The 22,927-nt window shown below is 38.1% G+C and overlaps 1 protein-coding gene across 4 annotated transcripts in view; it reads right to left on the reverse strand.

Annotated features, from left to right (window-relative positions):
* The window catches only part of LOC134541952 (protein hobbit), a 440,842-nt gene that overhangs the window by 51,585 nt on the left and 366,330 nt on the right, over positions 1–22,927 (reverse strand). For all 4 annotated transcript variants that reach the window (XM_063385710.1, XM_063385709.1, XM_063385711.1 and 1 more), the window contains 2 exons: positions 13,045–13,271; positions 4,613–4,760 (listed from right to left, as the gene is read on the reverse strand). In XM_063385710.1, the coding sequence (XP_063241780.1) occupies positions 4,613–4,760; positions 13,045–13,271 (375 nt within the window). The remainder of the gene's footprint in view (positions 1–4,612; positions 4,761–13,044; positions 13,272–22,927) is intronic.

Consider the following 22,927-nt stretch of genomic DNA (forward strand, 5'->3'; position numbering starts at 1 on the left):
TAATCGACGTTATTATTTTTTATTATTAATTCTCCTCGCGCGAGCTGCGAGCATTTCTCGACGGGCGAATGTATGTGGAATGAGTGAGCAGCCTCTTTTGGAAGTGTTTGGATTCGTCTGTGCATTCTATTGTGAAAAAATAAAACAAAAACTAAAATTGGCGGAACATCTGTTTATTTTTGTATGTAACGAACCGTTACAAAACAATTTCAAGCCTATTTTTTCTTTATGTTACTGCAATGCATCCTGACGGCACAATTCTTCCATGTAGAGGTGGGTCGCAGAGTATCAAACTGCTACTTTGTAAATGATAGATGCCTGTATCAGGTACTGCAAATGAGTACACTATTCAAGTATCAAGTACTTTAGTATCAGTTTAGAATTCGCCTTGAAAAACACCACTGCCAAAGTGCGCAGAACCCGATCGCAGATGACGGTCATTTGGGCGGAGCTTGTGAAAGGAGAGGGAGCGGCACGACGAATAAGGGATAAGGAAGGGAAAGAATGTAGGGGAGGAAGCGCAGAGGAAGGCGTTGAAGGAGAGGCGCAGAGCGAAATTGTTAAGAGTCCCACATCAAAGTACGCTCAGTGCGCAGTGCGTGCTTCTTGCGAAGACTGAAGACTCTAGTTAGTACGCTAATAGCGATACAAGACCAAGGACACTGGTTCTAGAACCATCATCCTTAGGTGACAGATATGTGGATCTACGATCTAGGGAGCAAAGCTAAAACACCGTCTTGTTCAATAATAAAACTAATGAAATTTTAATATTAAAAAGTACATTAATAAAAGATATAATATTTATATTTGTGCACCTAACAACTATGAAAATGCAAATAAATTCTCAGTTGACCTTAATAATAGATGTAATCAACATATGGACTTTCTTTTTTCGAAAACAATTAGTAACTAGTGTTTTCATACATTAAAAGATTACGATTTTATCAAAATAAAAAATAAAAAAAAAACACTTTGCAAGTTCAGTCACTATTTACCAATAAGTATTGCATTATAACTCAGTTTTTGTTTACACAAATTACACTTAGCAAACTCGTTATTTTCCATGAAAAAATTCCACACAAATGAAGAATTTTTCTTGCACTTATCCATTCCTTATTTCACTATAAAGATACTAACTACAAAGCATGACAGCCCGCAACAATGTACGTGGTAATACACGGCCAGGACGAACTGCAGTGAACGTTGAACTGATTGATACTAGCTGTATTAGGCGGGCATGAGCGTAACAGAGGTAGAGAATTACCGGGTGTGATAAATAATGTATCAGATTCTCCTTACGGTCGCACGGTCTGCATACACGGAGCTTTTTTTTTTTACTGTTGGAGAGAAGTAAGAACAGGGAGGGGAGGTTGGAAGTGAGTGAGAAATACTCCTTTAACGTCGGAAAGGGGGGAATGAAGTATGACGAGAGGAAGGGGGGGGAGGGCTGCAGATTACGAAAGGCATGGAAAGAGAACACCGATACCTTTTTACGCTGGTGATGACGGCACGGAGGAAGTGTAACCTGTAACGAGAATGCTTACTGCTCTAGCTGATACAGAAATATCAGCTACTTGTAACTAGTATATTACTGTATCAGTTACAGGTTGGAACAGATACCAAAAATTGCTGTAACAACTAGTGATGGGCAGAACGGATCTTTTGACCGAATCGGTTCTTTTGGATCAGTGCCGTGAAATGATTCGTTCAGAACGATTCGTTCATCTCGGTCAATTCGTTCTTTTCTGTGTATAGGATCTGGCTCTTTTATCAGGTGTCGTAACTCGTTCATCCTTTAGAGTATTACGTACGTGTTTTTGTATTTGAATTTGAACATTGCTTTCCGTAACCAGTGAATCACAGTTGCGTATATGAAACAAGATTATTTATATTTTATTACTTTTTAAGTTACAAATATTAATATATAGGCTATTTACACTCTAGTGACAGTAAAGTGTTTACATGTAGACCAACACATTTAGAGAAAAAAGACAAAAATTTAATACTACTACTGCGATTCAGTATGAAGAGAAACAAATGAAGTACATTAATTAACCCAAAAATGGTAAATGTGAACATTTGTAGTTACTTTCCCTGTTATTTTTTAATTCATACTGGTTTTTTTTTTTTAGTTTTTTATTTCCAAATTTGTGTATGTGAATGTGAAAAAGCAATTTTAAACAACTACTTAACAGTTGACATTTTCAGGTATAGATACTTTTCATGTTACCCTATTTTATTTGATCAGTTATCGTTTGCTCTTGTGAACATGCACACGCTGTGATTACTAATTCTTCAGACTCCTGACGTCATGAATCATTTCACGAACGAATCGGACCGGGCGCGTGGCCGGTTCTCTCATCTCGTTCTCTCGTTCTCTCCGCGTTTTCGTTCCTCCGAATCTTTCAAGGTACCGGCTCTCAAAGAGCCGGTTCTTTACATCGCGAACGAATCGCAAGATTTCGTTCTCTCAAAGATTCGTTCTTTTTGAACGAATCGTTAACGAACGACCCATCACTAGTAACAACCCACCTCTACTTCCATGTGTACACAAATCCCAGTCATTAGTGCATATTTATTCATTTCAGATATTCGCAAAATGTTTACGCTTGATGAATTTTCGAAGTTCACTAAGTGTACATAAATTGAAAATATAAACAAAAATAATTACAATATTTAATTTAATAAGTGGTGTAGCCGTAAGTAAACATGAAGAAGAATATAGTTGCTGCTTGATATAACAGGCATTTTCTTTCCGTGTCGTTTCATGGTCGCCAACTGCTGTTCTATACAAAGACGTTACGTAAGTTTTACAAAAGCTAAAATATGAAACGTGTTTAAGAAGGGCAAGTTGCAGCAAAGGTATTATGTTGGCTATATTGAGTGCATTGCCAACAACAAATAAAGATGTGTGGTTTTATAAACTCTGCAGTATGTTTCAAAGTTGTATTGAAATTACTTTTCACGTATTTTTAACGTGTTTTCGCACCAATAAATGGAGTGATACACTTGAACAATGGTCACAAAATTTGTTAATTGAAGACCTTCCTTTCTAGCGTGTCGTTTACCGTGATGAAATTTTACAAAGGGTACAAAAGTTTGATGTTTTTGGTCGGTATTTTTCGTAGATTACAGTTGAGACACTGGACTAGGTACATGCAGTGACTCGTGATTCATACATTATAAGCAAATACACTAGAGACTAATACCGGACAGCTACAAGATTTTTGTGTGAAAACGTGGCGTTGTTTTCACCTTAGTCCGATAGATGGCAGATGGCATGCCTCTTGCCGCTAGGTTATTTTTCACACTCCCGCCTGTGTTGTTGGTATAGAGCTGTCCAGGTTATAAGAATTATTGTTTTGTGAGTACAATGCGCTATCTGCCGAGAAGTGACATCTGGTTACATTTTCAAGTAAAAAGCAATGATAAGGTAAATGCAATTTGCAATTATTGCCGTAAAGAAATATTGAGTGGTGGGAAATCTTTAAGGACATTCAATACATCAAATTTGTGGAATCACTTATCCCTGCATCCCTGAGACTGAAATTGTTAGCCAGAATATATCTTGGCTTTCCACCTGCCTCAATTCATTCTGAAAGATTGTTTAGCTCTGCAGGTGGAATTTGAACCAAAAAACAGAATCGCCTTTCACCTGAACACATTCAAATGCTAACATTTCTCCACAAAAATCTGAAATTTGTTTCCTTGTAGTTACAATGTTTTTTGCATACTGTAGGTAATACCTACTCCAGAATATTGCTTTATCTGGCCTTGAAAAACAATTAAATTTTTTAAGACCTTGAATTTAGAGAGCTTATTTGTAGGCCATTATGATAATTTCATTATTAGCTTTCATTTAATGTGAAATTACAATATTTTACAATTAATAAAAATAATATACATTCACATAAGTATGTTTTATTAATATTTAACATTTTTCATTATTGTCTCTATTAATACATCAGAACCTCAATTTTATAGAATCAGTGTTAGAAATGAGATAGGCTTATTATCGGAATATCGGGTATCGGATCGGTAAATTTGGAAATATCGGAATCAATATTGGTATCAGGTTTTTGGATATCAGGCCATCACTAATTTATATCATTGCAAATTTGGTTTACTCCATAAATTTATCACGGCTCTTCTTTAGTTAACAATTCTTTAACATGGATTTTTTGCACTTATAAGAAATTAATATATATTTCTAAAATTTTGATTGATTTAAGTGGTTTTGCTATCCAGGTTGGGAGCATTGATTGCTTCCTCTTCTTCAGGCACAAAGGAGATACAGCTACTGCACAACTCTGCTTAGAAAAATAAAATTTGGTAATTTAAGTTAACTTTAATAATATTCAGTATAGCTCCGAATTGGTTTACAAACTTCAGTGATTAAATAAAACAGGAAAAAATAAAAGATATTTTTTTTGTATAAAAATACCAGTGTTTGGTACAAACTAAGAATTATTTTTGTTTGGGCAATAAATGAGTGGTGTTAAAATAAACTAGTTTTAAATATTAAAAATAGGTAACTTAAATGTTAGCACTATATCCTCTGACTGGTTCAGATACTGGATGTAACAGTTAACTATAGCAAACAGAAGCATACCTTGCGATCAACAGGCATGCTGTTCTGGATCTCAGTAGGAATGAGCACCTCTTGGTACGCTTGATTGGGCAGCAGGTTAGTCATCCGGATATAGCCCAACTCAAGCAGGTGTTCCCCAGAGTCATCGCTCTTCGTACATTTGGTGTATCTAAACGAAAACAAAATATTGTTGCATGCCAATCACCTCGCCCACTATCCCTTTTATACCTTTGGCTTCACACTCAAAACAGAGCCTAGCTGCAAACCAACAACCTTAACAATTAACCTTCTATAACTTGTGCTTTACACTCACAACAGTCACAATCACAACAGCTGTTGTCATTGAAAACCTTCTGTGTTCGCCAGTGCCATCGTCATTGTGTTGTCCATAGTACTTGCTTATCTTCTTTGTTGTGTTTATGTATTTCTTGTTTTCTAGGTTTGTGGTCTGCCTGCATTTAATCTGTCTCGTCGTTGTTAACCCACTGTGTTTGTGTTGTTATATTATCTTTCACGACTAAGTTCTTTCAACGCAATTCTGTCTGATATTTAGAGGTTGAACATTTTTTGTCCGCGCTGTCATCATTGTGTTGTTCATTATACAGTAGAATCCTGCCAATGCTACCCCCCTCTGATGCGTCCATTCCGTTTATACGACCGTTTTTTGAGACACCGTGAAAAATTTGAGCAGAGAAAGTCGAAAATTTGAGTAACATCGGCTAAAAAACAAGTCTGTTACACTTTATTGGGCGCTATGTGTTCACGTTTATCTTGGCGAGAGCTGTACTGTAAGCAGGCAGGCATAAAAAAGACTGCTAAAAATAGATACCACCCCTCTAGACTGTCCACGCGGCAGTGTCTAGTTGAGCTCGGTGCGTCCACTATCGCATGAAAAGCCGTCTCAGCTGTCATGTTATCTTGCCCGCCCGCACGAAAAGCCGCTGTGGTAGCTTCTGCGAGAGCATTAGAAACTCGTCCGGCCAGGCTGGCGGTAGCGGCGGCTTGACGTAATTACGTGACGTGATGCTTATCTCTCCCATCCCCTGCTAATTCTTCAAGGTTAATCCCTCCCAGAGTCACAAACCATGTAAAAACAACCCCCCCCCCCCCTTTCCAACTAACATTTCAACACATTCCCTCCCTTATTACAACCTTCTGCGTGAGAAACTGTCAGCATCCTCCTCCCCTCCCACACCGCGTGCGACAAAAGCCAGGTAAAATAAATATCTTTATGGGCTTATACGACTGTCCTTCGCCGTTAATAAATAATTTATAAGTTATTATGATATAATTTGTTTATTAGTCACACAGAAGTTTCTGCTGAAAAATCACTAATACCATGAATTTTTGGAATAATAAAATTTAGCAGGGCCATAAATATATTTATTTTACTGCATAGTTACTTTTCCATCTGCATTCCAACGTGTTTTTTTTTTCTTTTTTTTACGCTGCTGGAGGGATGTGGAAAAGATAATTGCTTGAGCTGTCAAAATAAACATCGCTGACGGCAAGGGCGGGAGTGCATCCTGTCGGTCTGTCACTGTGATTATCTACTCCAAAAACATGTCACAGCATTTCAGGATAGCATTGTTCTTATATCTTTCGTTTATAGCCGAATGTTTTCTACCTGATCCACACAAGTGCCAAACTCGCGTGACGCAAATTCACTTTGGGGGTGGGGGGATAAAAATTGGCCCGAATTCTCTATTGCGACCATTCCTTTTATAAGTCTGTTTTTTCGGAAACCGTGAGGGGTCGCATCAGCGGGATTCTACTGTACTTGTTTAGTTTCATCGTTGGTTCCATTTGTCCGACATTAGCTGATTCAATTTTGTATTCTGCAAATTTTTTATCATCATATTTTCATTTATTTTTTTGATTTTCAGAATTTTTTTCATGACAAACAGTGAAAAACTGCAATGGTGTATGTCTAAAAAAATGCATTAAATCAGATATAATTCAGGTTCTTCACCATCACACTGGTCTAATGTTTGATGATGACATTCAAATCTACAGAGAAATTCATTGTTTACACAATTGTTTTCTGCCTAAAAGAGATATTTTTGAAATTGACAAATGGTGTAAACAGAATATTGTTTCTCTTAGTAAAACTAAATCTAAAATTATTTTCTTCACTAAGAAAACTCAGGCATTTAGGTATGTTTATATACTTGATAACATACAAATTTCAATATAATCTAGTATAAAAGACGTTGGCATCATCTTGGACTCCTAACTGTTTTTTCATCACCATGTCAACTCATTATCTATACTATATCTTTAGCATTAATTTATTACATAACTTCATATGCTTCAAATATTAACTCTATTCTTACACTTTACCTAATTTTAAATAAATTGAAATGGAAAGATTCTGTTCAATAATCTTGAAGAATACAAACAATTCCAATAGTGATAAAATTGATACATAAAAAACATTTTTTTTTATTATTTCATAGGTTTAAGATATCACATTCCTATTTTAGATTCCCTTTCTGATCGTAGATGCTCTTTTTGTATACAATTGTTATAAATCAAAATTAAATTGTAAACTTAAAACATTTACTTGCTAACAATGGTTTTCCATTTCCCCAGTTTAATAGTCACCAACACTCTGTGTTATGTACTCTTCACAACAAAAAATTATATAATATATAGATTAATATTTATCTTTAATAAATCAGATTAAAAATATGTATTTTAAACAAATTATAATAATTTTTAAAATATTTTAATTGATAATTTCTATTATTGTACTTTAAATATTTTACTACATTATATATATTTTATTTACTGTATTAATAGATTCTCTTTTTCTTAAAACTTTTTGTATTTTTTTTTGTAATTTTTTATTTCTTGTATTTTTTTAGTGTGTTTGTCCTTAATTATTGTACCTGTGTTTGTTTGTATTTGTTTTTGTCACTGCTATGGTCGTGTGATGGTCATTTGTGGATGTTTTGCCTGCATTGGTACCGATGGAAGGTGGGAGTCCATATATTTGGAGTGACAATCTTGTCTTGTATTTGTATATATGTCCTGCCCACCATAAAGGTGTAAAGACTGTTGGTGGGCATGTTTCAATTTTAAATAAATAAAAAAAAATACCCCAAAGCAAAATGGTGTGGCAGAAAGAGCTAATAGAACAAAGGTGGAAAAATCTTGAACAATGGTGTTTGATGCAGCCTATCTAACCCACCACTCTCCCTCTTCTCTCCTGGGAAGGATGATACCCTATCAAATCTGTCTCATATAAGAGTTTTTGGTTGCATGGCTGTCATACATTCCAAAACCTTGTTGACAAAAGTGGGATTCGAAACCTAAAAACACTAACTTTTGTTGGGTATTGTGATTCAACTAAAGGTTACAGCATTTAAAGACCCCCTGCTCTCTCCAGTTTTGGAGAGTAATTTGTTGCCATTATGTTTTTAAGTAATGCATTGGTATCAGCTGATGAGATGAACCAATGTCATAGTGATTTAATTTTTCATACTTGTATTTTATTATTCTTAATATTCTTACACATAATTTTGATTTTTGCTTGTTTTATTCAGAAAAGCTGTTTAACTAGGTTTTTACTGATTCTCATTTTGTTTGCTGAGTAATTGTGCATGTACAGGGTTTGTCCTGAAAGTAATTGGACAAGCGCTGTAATTTTGCGCATGCGCCATGGGTGGAGAAATCTGTGGCTAGGTGGGGTGGTGGGGGGTGTTAGCTACACGTTGCAACCAATCCAGTTGTCAAAAAGAAGTTGGAGCATGCGGATCAGAGAAGTAGTAAATCCCTGCACAAGTGACATGTCGTGAAAAAAATGGAATGTTCCATCGAACAGCATTAAGCAATTAAATTTTGCATAAAACTCAGAAAATCCGGAACAGGAACATTGGAAATGTTAAAGACAGCAATCTGCAATGAGTGTTTAAGTTGATGAATGGTGTTTAACTGGCATAAAGTCTTCAAGAAGGGGAGAGAAGATGTTGAGGATGAGAAACGGGTGGGTCAACCTTCCATCACCAGAACAGAGGAAAATGTGGACAGTGTGCAGGACAGTTTGAACAGTGTTAGACGAAAGAGTGTGCAAAAAGCACATTTTTACATCAAAAAGTACTCGAACGACTTTGTCGATGAGTCCATCGTGTCTGGCCAAGAAAAATTACCAACCTTCCAAAGCCTGCGTACAGTCCAGACATGTCTCCATGCCACTTTCTTCTGTTCCCCCCGCTGAAGAGGGTCATGAAAGGATGCCATTTTCCGACCATTCCAGTTATTCAAGATGCCATGACGAGGTACCTTCACAGCATTCCAGAGAAGGAGTTCCAGGGGGCGTACAAGCAATGGAAAGAACGTTGGCAGCGCTGTGAGACTTCACAAGGGTCCTATTTTGAAGATTTTTAAATGTATGTCATGTTGTCTGTAATAAATTGTTTTTGCCGGTATTAATCCAATTACTTTCAGGACAAATGCTGTATACGCTTTTTACAGTATTTTATTTGCTTCCAATATTCGTTTCATGCCTATATTTTGAATGGGTGTTTATTTTAAAGTTTTTATATCAATTCTGGGACATTGTGTATTCGCTGGTATGAGGAAGGACGAGAGACAGATGCGCGACTCAGCAGCGCCAATTTTTTGGAATTTCTTTGTGCTGAGACTATATGGCAGCAGTTTGTGTAAGTATTCTTATGATGAGAAAATCGGCAGGAGTCCTTTACCAGGAAAAGTAACTTTATCATGTCAGTTTGCTGGCTAATCAGATAAGACTTGATGATTTTTTTCTTGTAGCAATGTTGCAGGAAAAGCCTTGTTGCGAGGGTTCAGAAATTGGTATACTGCTAAGTTTTTGTGAGAGCTGTGCTGCAATTGATTGGTGAGGTTGTGCACCTGATACTTTCCTCAAGTGGTACGCAGTTGCACCTAGCCTTGTCGTTCATCGTCGCTTGGGCAGCTGCGAGAGTAGCTATGTTGAGGTGCAGCTCGCCAAATTGAACATATAATGAAGTGTTGAGAAGAATTTCATGCCTGTGGTCTGGGCCATGCTGAGGAACCATGTTTTGGACATTTTTTTGTGACGTTAGCTTCGCTCGTCACATTTTTGTTTTCTTTGTGACCGCGCTGGTTATGTGAATGCTTACGCTTTCTGGTGAGGTGGTATTGAACTAGCCTTGCCTCGTAGTTCTCTGATTTGTCGTAGGAGGTCTCTGTATGCTGCGCACTGGTAGCGCCACGATGGAGAAATATTTGTTTGCCGTAGCCAGCTGTTGGTAGGGCTAGGGAAGTAAATTTTTGTGAGGTTTGCGTCTGTATGGCGAGTTGTGATTGAAAATGTTTCGGTTTTTGAGCGTTCTGTCGACGATGTAACTTCAACGAGTGGAGTTGAGCCGCTGTATACTATGGCAATATTAAGCAATACGGTTTACGAGTGGTGTTTGCGACGAGTTCGTGCTGCTAGCTATTGCAGTGAAACGGCTTGGTGCCTGGTTGTACTTTCAATTTCGATTACAGCAAATGTGGCGAGTTTACTGTAATTCATCGTGGTGGATGGTTACCACATTTAACAAGGAAGTTCCGCTTGGTCTGGCACTGCTGTGTTTTCGGCCAGGTTGCTATTCTTTAAAGCATGTTTTGGAGACCTGCCTTATGCAAGCTTTTTGGGTTACTGTCGACAAGGATTTGAGCAGTTTTGGTTTACTGTCGACGAGGATTTGAGCAGTTTTCCTTTACTCATGATGATCGATGTTGGGCAGCAAAGTAAGTTTTTGGCACTTAGTTTTAGAACCTCCCCGATTTTGGAGTACAAGATGTGAGTGAACTTGCTAAGACTACCCGCAAGTTAAATGAAAAGTGTCACAGTCAGCCATTTATATTTTCAGTAATTTATTAACATTTTCAAGTTTGGCTGTTGGTGAGCATTGACTATATGGTGTAAGATACAATAACATATTTTAATTTGAGAGCGCTACTAGAGAGAAAGTTTTTTTTTTCTATTGAGGAAAATTAAATAATCAGAGTGACATATTGTTGATGGATTTTTCGATGGTGCATATTGCAGGCATTTAGATGTGTTCCTACATTTTTTTTGTAGTAAAAAAGAAGTGGGTTATGTTATACCTTGAGGCAGGTACAACATGTGTGTATAAAATATTGATGTAAAAGTATATTGAACTTTGAGAGAGATTTATATACACATACATCGTTCGTTTACAAGTTTTAAAGTATCTTACCTTGTATTATTAACAGTTAACTGTTCTGTATAACATGTACCTGAAGCAATTTATATTTTTTAAAAATTAATATTCCAGTATGTATACACACACTAAAGATTTGGTTATCTGAAGGAAGTAATGTTAAAATTAGTTCTGTTAAGATACATGCTGGTACATGATCTTATTTGTGGAAATTAGTGATTTCTAGTTGATGTTTTACTAATATTGTGAAGTATTTATTTTTGCAAGTATTTTATGTATGCACCTTATTATATTTTTATTCTTGGGGGGAGTACAAAGTTATGCTGGCATAACCTGTGCTGTATTTGGAGTCTGGTTATTAATATCTGTGAGTTGGTATTGACTCAGTCTGAGGCATGTGGTGTGGCCTGCGACTACCACCTCCAACCCCTCCATACTTTCATTTAATATTTGTGCGTTATTATTTTTGGTAAAAGTAATGGATTTATTAAAGATAATAATTGATTACTATTATGAATGTTGCTACTAATATTTAGTGATCAGTGTAAATTTGCTGTGGAAGCTGTCAATGTAGAGTACAGTATTAATTTTGTGGACACGTACAGGTAATAAATTCACTTTACTTCGACCAGGATTTTTTCTTTCCATCAGACTGCCCTACTACCTTCCTTTCCCCTTAACGCTGTGGTTAGTGGAGATAACGGTGGTCTCATTTTAATTATAAGTTTTTGACCACAGGCAGCAGCATAGGCCTAGTTGAAGTGGTTTTTGTGAATCAACGGCCAAGGTCTCAACCCTTTGTACTGTGCGTCGCAAGCAACCACAGGATTTTCAATAATGAACTGTGAGTAAAATATTGTGCCCAAGTGATGAATAGATTTATTTGAGCAGTTTTGTTTGTTTGTGAGTCAGAGTATAAATGCTACTGTCTCATTGTTTGAGAAAGAGAGAAATAAATGAACAAACTTTATTCATCAAATATTTTTATTTATTTAAGGAAATCTTCAAGGTAAACTGACAAAACCTCAAAAAGTGAAATTCTATGGAAATGATAATATTCTTAGAGTTCAGCAAAAATTATTGAAGTGTTATATGAAAGTGTAAATCAAGTCAAAGATAGCCGGAGATATCTGGATTGGCACAAGGTTATAGATTTCTTAATCTTTAAACTATTAATGTCATACTTAACAGAGATGTTACATTCCTAGAAGGTAGGAATGACATGAACATGCATTCGTCAGATACTTATTGACTCTCTCAGTAAAAGAACATTTTCAAATTAATCATATGAATGTAACAGCAGGCATACTTGTAAGGGGATACAAGAATGAAGGATGAAGATAAATTTATGTTGCCCCATTGAAAGAGCTTAGTTGCCTAAAAACGGTGAAATATGAAAATTAGAAAGCTGTACATGGATTAAAGTAATCAGGAAGAAACTGAAATCAACAGCTGTAACAACAGAATTACAATTCAACTGGCATAAAACTATATCACTAACTTTAGGTCTAACACATTGGCAGTTATCATTGTCACAAGACATATTGAGTGAGGAATTGCAATCCTCAAAGGCAATAAAAGCTAATGCTTTGGGTAAGCCTTTAAACAAAACCAGGCATGAGGCATGCGCATTGGTCAAGTTTGGACTGGTCAAGTGATTTCTGTTTTATGTCATGTTTATCTAAGTCTATCAATTCTTTTCATTCAGATGTGTAAGTATTTGCAACAATATAAATTTAAGGGATTGTGTTAGCAATGTAACTTTATATTTCTATTTACATCTACTTAATTATGTAGCATTGTTATTCCATAACCAAACATTTTTGACATTGTATCAATAAATAAGAAAATATGCAAAGAACTGAGCAAACAAATATCTAATAGCAAAAGTGGACAATAAAACTATAATGAAGTGTGTCCAGATGCAAACTAGTGTGACTTCAATTATTTACAAGAGCATGCCTTAAATACATTAAGTAGGCAAGAGTATTTTTATAATCTAAAAATATATATTAAAGGAAATATTTTTGAACCATGTTTGCAGTACCTTTGAATGCAATGATTCACAAAAGTTTCATTAAATGTCTAAAGAACACACAGAAGTATTCCACAAAAAAAAAAAAAAAAAATTTGGTTTAAGTACACACAATACTGACTAAGGTGGGTTATATTCAATGTGTCTGCATGACAACGGGTACAACTGGCACATAAGAAACCAGAGAACAGAAGGTGAGAGTAAGGAACAAGAGGACGAGTGGAGTATACACTCACAGAAAGTTGCTCAGAACCAGGTCAGCGATGCCTAGCTGGCCGTCGGCCTCGGTTAGGCGCCACTGAGCATGTTTGAAGCAGATCTCGTTTGCACGCACAGTGGTTGCTGGTTTGTCACGTAAGGTAGCCAGCTTCTGGTTGGCAGAGAGCTGTGTTTCTTTGTAGCAGGACAGCATCATGTCAAGCTCCTCGCTCTGCAGGTTCACCAGCTCCTTGCATTCGTACACCTGCGACATACACACAACGCACTGCCACATGCTGCAATAACCAGGACCGTGCATGCCTAACAACTAAAGCAATTGAATTTTATGAGAATTTAGCAGCTATGGATCATGATGTAATTTGTCTTACTGAAATATGGTTCAATATCAATAGTTTTAACTCTCATATTACTTTAAAGATAAATACAAAATCTTCAGACCAGACAGAGAGCCCACCCGAACAATGAAGGAAAGAGGAGACTGAGTATTGAATGCTGTCAAAAAACACAATTTGTATTGATTTTGCCAACTCGCGATTTGGATCATTAGGATGTAAAGTTGTCTAGATAAAAGTTAAAACCTCAAAAACAAATTTTCTAATACTTGGTAATGTTTATATTCCTCCGGATACAACACCTGCAGTTTTTGGTGCACACTTTGAAGATCTTGAAGTAAAATTTGATAACTGTCAAGATAATATTCTTATTCTTGGTGACTTTAATGTGCCTGGTGTGGACTGGTCTAATATTCACTCATTCAACATCAATCATATTGGAATTTCATTCAAAGCACACTTCACTTTACAACGGTTTGATATACACAAAAATAAAAACATGTTAAGCGCCAATTGTAGTTTTTGTTTTATTTTTCAACAAAGAATGCTACACTGATAAATTCAATCACTTTCAAAATCTTTCTCACTCATTCCACTCGTACATCCGCCTGTCGAGAATTGCTCGCAGCTCTGGCGATGAGGATTAATGTAAAATTACGTAGGTTAAGTCCTTCAGTAACATCTTACTGTAAGTACACGAAATCAGTGCGGCCTCAAACATGGCTGCACCCAGCGAAAATGAATTTCGCCATGAGCCAAAACGCGAACGTCGGTAGCCGCAATTTATTAATAAAAAAAATGTCCAAAAAGTTTCAAAACAACAAATGTTGAAACGGCATGGCTCTAGCTACCGACGTTAAATTTTTCTATTCCACAATTACTACATATTTTGCGAGAAGCCACCGAATGCGCCCTCCTGGTGCAGCGATCGACAGACGACTGACGAGATCATGGCACTCGTGTCTCCACGCAGGAAGGGCAGTCACATGACCTCACCGACCAATCACCTACACTCTTCATTCACACTAACAATCACAAGCCAATAAGAACAAAGAACATATACACTGAAAACCATTTCCACACATAGAAACAGGGGATTCACTTTCTCCTTCTCTCTCCAACACCATGGTAGAGTAGTTATCACTCAGTTCCCATGACCAGTGGCGAATCCCAGCTTTTGTCTCTGTTGGCAGGGAATCCCAGTGTCTCTCTCACTCTTACTTACAAATCTCATATCCCTCTTTCTCTCTACTTGCATCCGACACAGACACAGTTCCTTGTTCTAGAACTATTATGCAACACGTTAATGAAAATTAAAAACAGCAATCATAATTAGGGATGGGGCGAATCCTGATTTCCTCGAATCCGAATCCTAACTCAAATCCTCGACTGGAATTGCCGAATCTCGAACCCAAACCCGAATCTTTTAATAGATGATGTCCACATATCTAATGTGAGATGTATTCTGCTTGCACTAAAATTCCCTTGACTTTATCACATGTAGTTTGGTACATTTCTGGTATAAGTGAATATAAAGACAAAAAATTTTTCTTGAGAAATTTCAGTTTTAGTACAGATAAGCGGTTAGGATTTTTTCTATAAATAAGCTAGAGGTCTGCGAGCCTAAGAATTTTACTTCGAGCCGAGCTTGAGCCTTTGTGGTACAGTTACACTTTTGGGAAATTATTTTTATCTTAAACTTAGTATAATGTTTGAATAAACTATTAAAATGAAGTGGGCTTATTAATTTTGGGTAACTATTTACAGAGTGTGTTTACATTTTGCACTGCTAGAAAAAAAATATTTTTTTTTACATTGAATCTTACCTGTTACCATTGGTTCATTAGTAACTGATATCATCCAACTAACATAACCAAGTATATGTTTGTGTAAATGTAACATATCTTTGGAAAAATTTCATCCTTGTCAATTTTTCTGGAGTCCTTACTGAGCTTCAACAAACTTAGCACCAAAAATCATGTTTGAAAAGTACATTCGCATTGTTTCAACATTTCCACTTTTCAGCACAATAATTCTGAGAGAGATTGTCACAGATTATTAAATTCTGTTCTTTAATCTATCATGCAGAACAATAATTTGTTCTGCACGTTCAGGAGTTAAATTAGCTCTACGATTGGAGATAGTGTTTCCAGCAAAAGAGAAGCGTCTCTCGCTGGCAACCTGCTTGGCTGGAATGCTTTAGTAAAATTGCTTAACCTCAAAATTAGTGTCATAAATATCTGTCATTAAAGTTTAATCAATTGAAAGTAATACAAATAAAAGCATTTTACTTCATTCAATTTACACTTGCAAAAAAAAACATACACACAATAAACCTACATGGAAATTAAAGTCTTTCAATATCCTGAAGTCTGAAATATGTTTACTCATGTCATTAAATGTAGAGCTGTATTGAAGAAGCCGATTTTGCCAATATTTAGTTGAATCGGCATTTCTGCCGACTTCAGATACAGTACACTCGTTAATTTTCGGCCGATATTACCTAAAAATCCACAAGTACCATTTTCACTTTTCGTAGTAGTACTGCATTCTTTCAGATCGCATTATTTCTTAGCAACATGTGCCAACCGTACATATCAAAGTTTAACATCCTTTTTTTTCAACAGTGTTCTTTAACTTAATATGTCATAAATAAATAATACATTACTATCACGGTAAATATACATCTCAGTTGTTACGGTAACTATAGTGCAAATATGGTAGCTATCATGCTTCTGTAGTAATTATGGTATTCTACAAAGAATGCTTAGTTATTTTTATGGTAATTATCTTAGAATAACTATTGGGTTTGTACTGTAGTTATGGTACATCATCCATATTTCTTCGTATGTTGTTCATTTGTCTTTTCTTCATATTTACGTGCGCCATTATTTGAGACGGGAAGTTTCAGAAAAAATTTTAACGGACATTATATCACACCTTTAATGACGTAAATGATGAGACCTCTGGCAATTTAAACGCTTTATACGGAAAAACCTACCATGCGGGACCTCGTAAACGAGTTTTACTGTATTTTTTCCCCGTAAATAGTAAAAAACCGAATCCTTTGACGAATCCTATATCAGACCCACCGAACCTTCGAATCCCTAGGATTCAGCGGATTCGGCGGATATTGGATTCGGTCACCCCATCCCTAATCATAATACAAATTACTTGACAAAATTCAACTTATTTAGAAAAACCTGAAAAAGTACGCCAAAACAGGCAAAAATCTAGTACAGCGACATATTTGTGAATAATTACATAAAAAATAGTAATGGGGTCGTCCATTAATAACGTGATGTTTTTTTTAGCAAATTTTTAACCCCCCCTCCCCCCTAGTGATTTGTGGTGAGGTTTTATACGTACCTCCCCCCCTCCCCAAATCACGTGTATTTTTTTTGGTACAAAATATTTTTAAAAATTTTAGAATATTATCTTTAAATATAGGTATAAATTCTGGAGAATTAAACACAGTGATAAAAATGTCCAGACACACATTAAGGTTGCAGGTTTATTCTCACTGGCATAAAAATAATAAAGGAAAGGCTTATATATGATTTACGCATGTATTCGGTGCCAAAATCAGTCTTACTGGCGACTGGCAAGCCGAGTCAGGTGGTTCATGTTGCGGCGGGCGGGGATATTGTTGCCTGGCTACGGTGAGTCAAGGTCACGCGTCGCTTTTTGGTTTAGTAGAAATCGGGCGAAAAAATAAATACATGTGATATCTCTCTACACCCCCCTCCCCTCTTGTGATATTTCGTGATTTTTCCCAACCCCCTCCCCCCCCCTTTCAAGCCTCACGTGATTAATGGATGATCGCAATGATTTAAAATGTTTGTTAAAATACAAAGTACCCTCTTAAAACACACAGCAAGTGCAAATATCAATCCTTAAATACATAAAAATGGTAGAAATATTCTTAGCAAGACTTTTTAAGAAACAGTTTAAAAGAAAAATAGTTAGCTAGGAGGGCAGGGGTCTTGCAACGTTACAACTTCAGGTTTGGGTTTGTCCCAATATAACTTCTCTCAGGCTTCAAAACACCTTATTAGACCTTTGATTTTCTAATTTAAAGCACTATACAATTAGTAAACAATGGAGCCATTAGTTAAAGAAGACTAGCTTCATCCAACACTTATATTTAATATTAAACTTGATATACTGATCAGGAATGAAAATGCTTCATCATCATTTCAAAATTAAAAGAAAGGAGACTAACTAAGTCTGTATAATGCTATCAAAGAACATGATTGGCCTAAAATATATAATATCAGTGATATTAAAAAAATTGTGGATTATTTAACTACTACAGTGCGTGAATATATCAAGAGTTGCATCAGTCTACCTGCATTGGTACTCAAAGCAAATTATAAAATTTTTAAATTAATTAATCAACAAAAAAATAATCAATTCTACAAAAGAAACATAAACATGAATTCATACTACAATGCTATGTTTTAACAATTTCGTAATGAGGCCAAGTTTCTCATTTCATAAGATAAAAACTTTTGGCTACAAAATATAAATAAACAAATTAAACACAATCTTAAAAACATCTGCACTATGTAAAAATAATAAGAAATAGTTACGATCAGCAGTCATCTCTCAAGGGCAGCGACACAGTTACCAATGACTAAGCCTGTGCGAATATCAGATTTTTAGTTCTAATTGAATTCGAATATGAATACCAAATTATTCTCGAATACGAATATTGAGTTCGAATAATTGGAATGAGAATTGAAATCCCATAAAACTTGTATATCACATCACATTACAATATAACAGGTACATATTTACTGATACAATCTACGTAGAATCAAAAAACTGACAGTACTTAAAATTTTAAGGTTCTCCAATTTTATAATTAGTTCGTATTAAAAAAAAGTCTTGTCACATCACTACATATTAGCTAATTTAAATTTTTGTGGAGAAACACAAGCTGCTCTACATTTTCGGGGAGTAGACTCTCTCTTCTACACATCACAATGTTGCCAGCGGTTTTAAAAGTCTCTCACTGCACACTTGTGTGGCAGGTATAGGCAAGTACTTTCTTGCTACCACAGCCATGGTGTAAAGAAAGGGAGGTGAAACCGTCCGGTCGCCCAAACTCGTCCTCCACTGCGCACTACGTCACCTTGGTCGCACCGCCCGGTCTACACGCAGCGCGCTTACGGGAATACGACGCAGAGACAGTTCATTTACAATCGTTTGAATTGTAAGAGTTACCACGAAATGTAAAATACTTTGCTATGTACATTGTATAGCATGCGTTTAGAACATACAGTTTAAGTAAATATATTAGTATCAAAACACGGGGTTTATATTAATAATAAAATTAATGAAGCAATATTTTTTCCGCTGTTTCATCACTTCAAAATGTTGACTGGGTCTTGTATTTATCTAGATACCGCAATGGCCATAAATGTCAACACTGTCGAGAAAAAAAATGATTTTACATAAAACGACCCAGAATTGTAATGGGAATTCGAATGAATACACTTTGAAAATATTTATTATGAATATTAATAAAATAGAGATAATTAACATTTAGGATGCCGGCGACAAAGAATAATAAACACATATTATAAAAACATTTGACACAAAATCAAGTTTTTTAAATACTTATATTTAATTTACATAACCATAAGCACTTTTAATTTATTTACTAATTTTAATTTTATTTAGTTACAAACAATAAACAAAAGGATAAATAATGATCAAAAATGTATTTAAAAATATATTTAAAACATATTATTAAACCAAATAACTCTACAATATTCAGCAAAAAACAGCTTGCAGGCATTACGCTGAGAATGTACTGAGCGATGGTCCCTGCAAACTTTATTTTTAAGTATTTAAAACGGCAGTTTTTTAAACGCGTTAAATGCTATTTAAGGCATAAAACACAAACTCTTAAATAAAATTTTACCATTATCTAAACGCTTGAATGGAAAAAATTGGCAAAATCAAAGTTGATAACAATTTTCATTATTGTGTGTAAACTAACAAAATAACACAACACAAACAGATTGTAATGCCGAAATCTTAAAATACCTTTAGGTAACTAACATCATATTAAAATCAGTATGATAACATGTAACTAGAGAAGTAGGCTAATTCACTTTCACGCACCGCATTTTAAGCGGTATTTTGCATTAACATTATTATTTTAAATACATATGAATAGTAATGAAATAGTAATGAAATAAAAATTAACTTCTTCCAAAGCCTATACGAATTCATTTAAAACAAACATATATTGGACCTCGAATTTCAAAAGTGGTTGTATGTAAGTCTGTTTCGTTTCTGTATATTTTATAATTAATATCTCACAGTTTTGCGTGTATATTTAAATTTATTTAAACGTAATGATATAATACGTCCTCCCTACTCCATTAAAGAGAACATGTTGAACAAAAGAAAAAATGTGCATGTTTCTTTTGATGTAGGTATAGGGGTTCATATTCCTACTTTTATTCGATTTGTTTACATGCATTGATGAAATATTTTTTCCCCTTTATTAATGCTACACAACCTAGTGTTTAGGTTATTTCTATAACAAACAAGAAAAAAAATTAAATTGAAATAAATTCTGTAGTTCTCGCTGATGCCCGAACACACAAACATTTTAAAAACCATTGATTTGAGTTTTATATATATATATATATATATATATATATATATATATATATATATATATATATAAACGTTTAAATATCATTTAATAAATTCATTCAATAAATAACCTTTTTACCATGAAATACTTTATTATTATGGATAATAACTCAGTATTTAGCACGAAATATATTCCTTGACCTAATATTAACCTACAGTTTGAGGGCTGATCGCGCATTGCCGGTGATTTCGAGATGTTAACTATGGGCGCCACCACGTGGAAGGGCACGTGGACCCGGCGGAGTCTCTCACTCAGGGCGTGACGTAGCCCAAGTGGGGACGAGTTACCAGCCCTTTCTACCCTAGCTACCCAGACCTGGCCCGCTCTAGGCGTCGGGCACGCCACACTCCTAGACTCACTCACCACGTGATTAAATAAGTACTCACTTTATATTTATTCTCCAGATTTAATTTCACTAACACGTCTCTCTACACGCCCGTTACACGTTACACATTACACGGTTAAAAAGCCTGAGGCACGCATCGGTTTAGGTGAAGGCATGGTCCACACACGTGGCCATGCTGCAAAGTATACTTATTACACGGTGATGAAAAAACTCGACTGAGACAATTAATTAATTAAACAGCCCGCTGGCCGAGAGCTGCCCCGAGGATGACGAGTGAAAGAGATTCAGAAATACTTAACGAGACAGAATTACTTGGTCAGTGCAGAACAAAGGTTGAAGTCCCCGGGGTGCTGGCGCGTCTGCTCTCGGTCAGTGATGAAGATCGACTGGGGTGAGCTCATCGCTCGCAGGTGGCAACATGGCGCCCTTCGCGCCAACACAATTACCGTTACTGTATTCTACGACTCCGTGCCCCGGCGAAAGTTGAGTAAATTACAGATAAACATTAAAAATATATAAAAATTACTGACAATGGAAAGTTTGTTACTATTTACTTATTTAATGATAATTCATATAAAAGCATTCCTATCCTCGTCCAAGTCCGTGCCTGTTCGGGTCCGCCCGGGCAACGTCTATAGTTATTTAAGGTAACTTATTTAAATTAAAGAAAACACAAGTAAATTGCACAACACTGGGGCAAAGACGAATGAAAACAAAAAGGGTTTACAAATAATATTAAAACGTAGCAAATTAGGGGTGCGGCGCACTGCAGCTAAGCGCCCTCTTGCCGGGCTAGACACACACGCACACACGCACGCACGAGCGGGAGGTTTGAATATAGATGGTGGTTGGGCGGTGTCGTATCGGGCTCAAAGGGGCCGCAGGCCCGGACGACGTCAATTGCCCCCTCCGAAAGTAGGCCGATATGACAGCGCCGTTTGACAGATGGTTGGGGGGCGTTGCCTGTACTGTTTACGTCGCGCACTCCCACGTGGCAATGTTGATGTTTACATTTGTGCGGACAGGTGGCAATGTTGACATGGCGGACGGACAAGCAATGTTTACACGATGGAAGGGCGAGCAATGTTTACATGACGGCGGCGAGCAATGTTTACAAAATGACAGTTGAGCAATGTTTACACTATGGGGGACGATACACACGGACAGAATGGGCGCTGGCTAACTAACCTTGTGGGTGGTGACCCACCAGTTGTCCCGAGCCCCAAATCTGTGTCAGCTGCGGCTGCTGCGGCTGCTGCGTGTGACAGCGCGGCGGTGGCCAGGGCGCCGGCCGGCAGGGGCGGCGGCGGCCAAGGTCAGGCGGCTCGTGGCAGGCGGGCAGCAAGCGCGGGCGGCGCTCGGCACGACCCGGCTCAGCCTCGCCGACAGGCGGGCGCTTCGCGGCCCGTCGTGACAGACGGGTGACAGGTGTCGAAGTCCGGGTGACGGTCACGTTCGGCGGTGGGACGGTCGGGCGTCCCGGCGTCGTGGCGTCGACCTGCATCGCGACAGGCGGATGTAGGGAGCTCAGGCGACTCTTCACGGTGCGGCGTCCCAATGTTGCCAACTTGCGACATTTGGGTGGCGTCTCGTGCGGCAGGGCACTTGACCGGTGTTCCGGTACTGCGGCGATCGGCGTCGGAATCGGGCGTCGTGGCGCCTCGGTCGATTCTGGCGTCGTGTCAGGTGGGCATGTAGGCGGCGTCAGCGTCGGCGTCGCGCGCGTCCGTCTCTTTCGGTCCGGTTCATCCGTCTGTGCCTCGAAGCCAGGCGGGCACAGAGGAGCAAATCCAGGCGGCGGGGCGGCGCTCAGGCGTCTCGGCGTCATGGCCCTGGACATCGTGTCGCAAAGCGTCCTGTTTGCGACTGCGCACTCTGGTAGCGGTGACGACGGCCGGATGACGTCGAAGCCAGGTGGTGGCGACAAGGTGACACGAAGCGTCGGCGTCGAATCTGGTGGCGTCCGTGGCGAGTCGTGTGGCGGAGACGATGCGGGTTTCGCCGGAAATGACCTTGGTGGCGTCGGGACGGCGGTTCGGTGCGGTGGCGAGGTCATTCCGGCGTCGGGAGGTGTCTCCGACACGAGGCGGGTGCTGGACGGCGTGGCAGACTGCGGTGGGACGGTCGTTGTCGGCCGTCGCTCGGTTGGCTTCGGCGAGTCAAGCGTCATCATAGTCGGGATGAGTGGCGTCAGGTCGGCGAAACGAGGTCTTGCTGGCGATGATGCGTTTGGACCAGCGTCGGGAGACGTCAGGTCGACGAGAGGTGCCGAGGTTGGCGGCTCCAGGACAGGAGGTGGCGGAAGCGGAATTGTCGGCGTCGGGACGGCGAGCGTCGGCGTCGGGATAAGTGGCGTCGGGTCGACGAAACGCAGTGTGGCAGGCGGCGGCGGGATCGGACTTGTGTCGGGAGACGTCAAGTCGATGAGCGTCGGCACGGCGGGCGTCGGGACGGCGGCCGTCGGCGTCGGGACGACGGGCGTGGGCGTCAGGACGACGGGCGTCTTTGTCAGAGCGGTAGGCGTCGGTAACGTAACACGT

This window comes from Bacillus rossius, assembly GCF_032445375.1.
Source record: "Bacillus rossius redtenbacheri isolate Brsri chromosome 4 unlocalized genomic scaffold, Brsri_v3 Brsri_v3_scf4_2, whole genome shotgun sequence".
Taxonomy (NCBI): Eukaryota; Metazoa; Arthropoda; class Insecta; order Phasmatodea; family Bacillidae; genus Bacillus; species Bacillus rossius.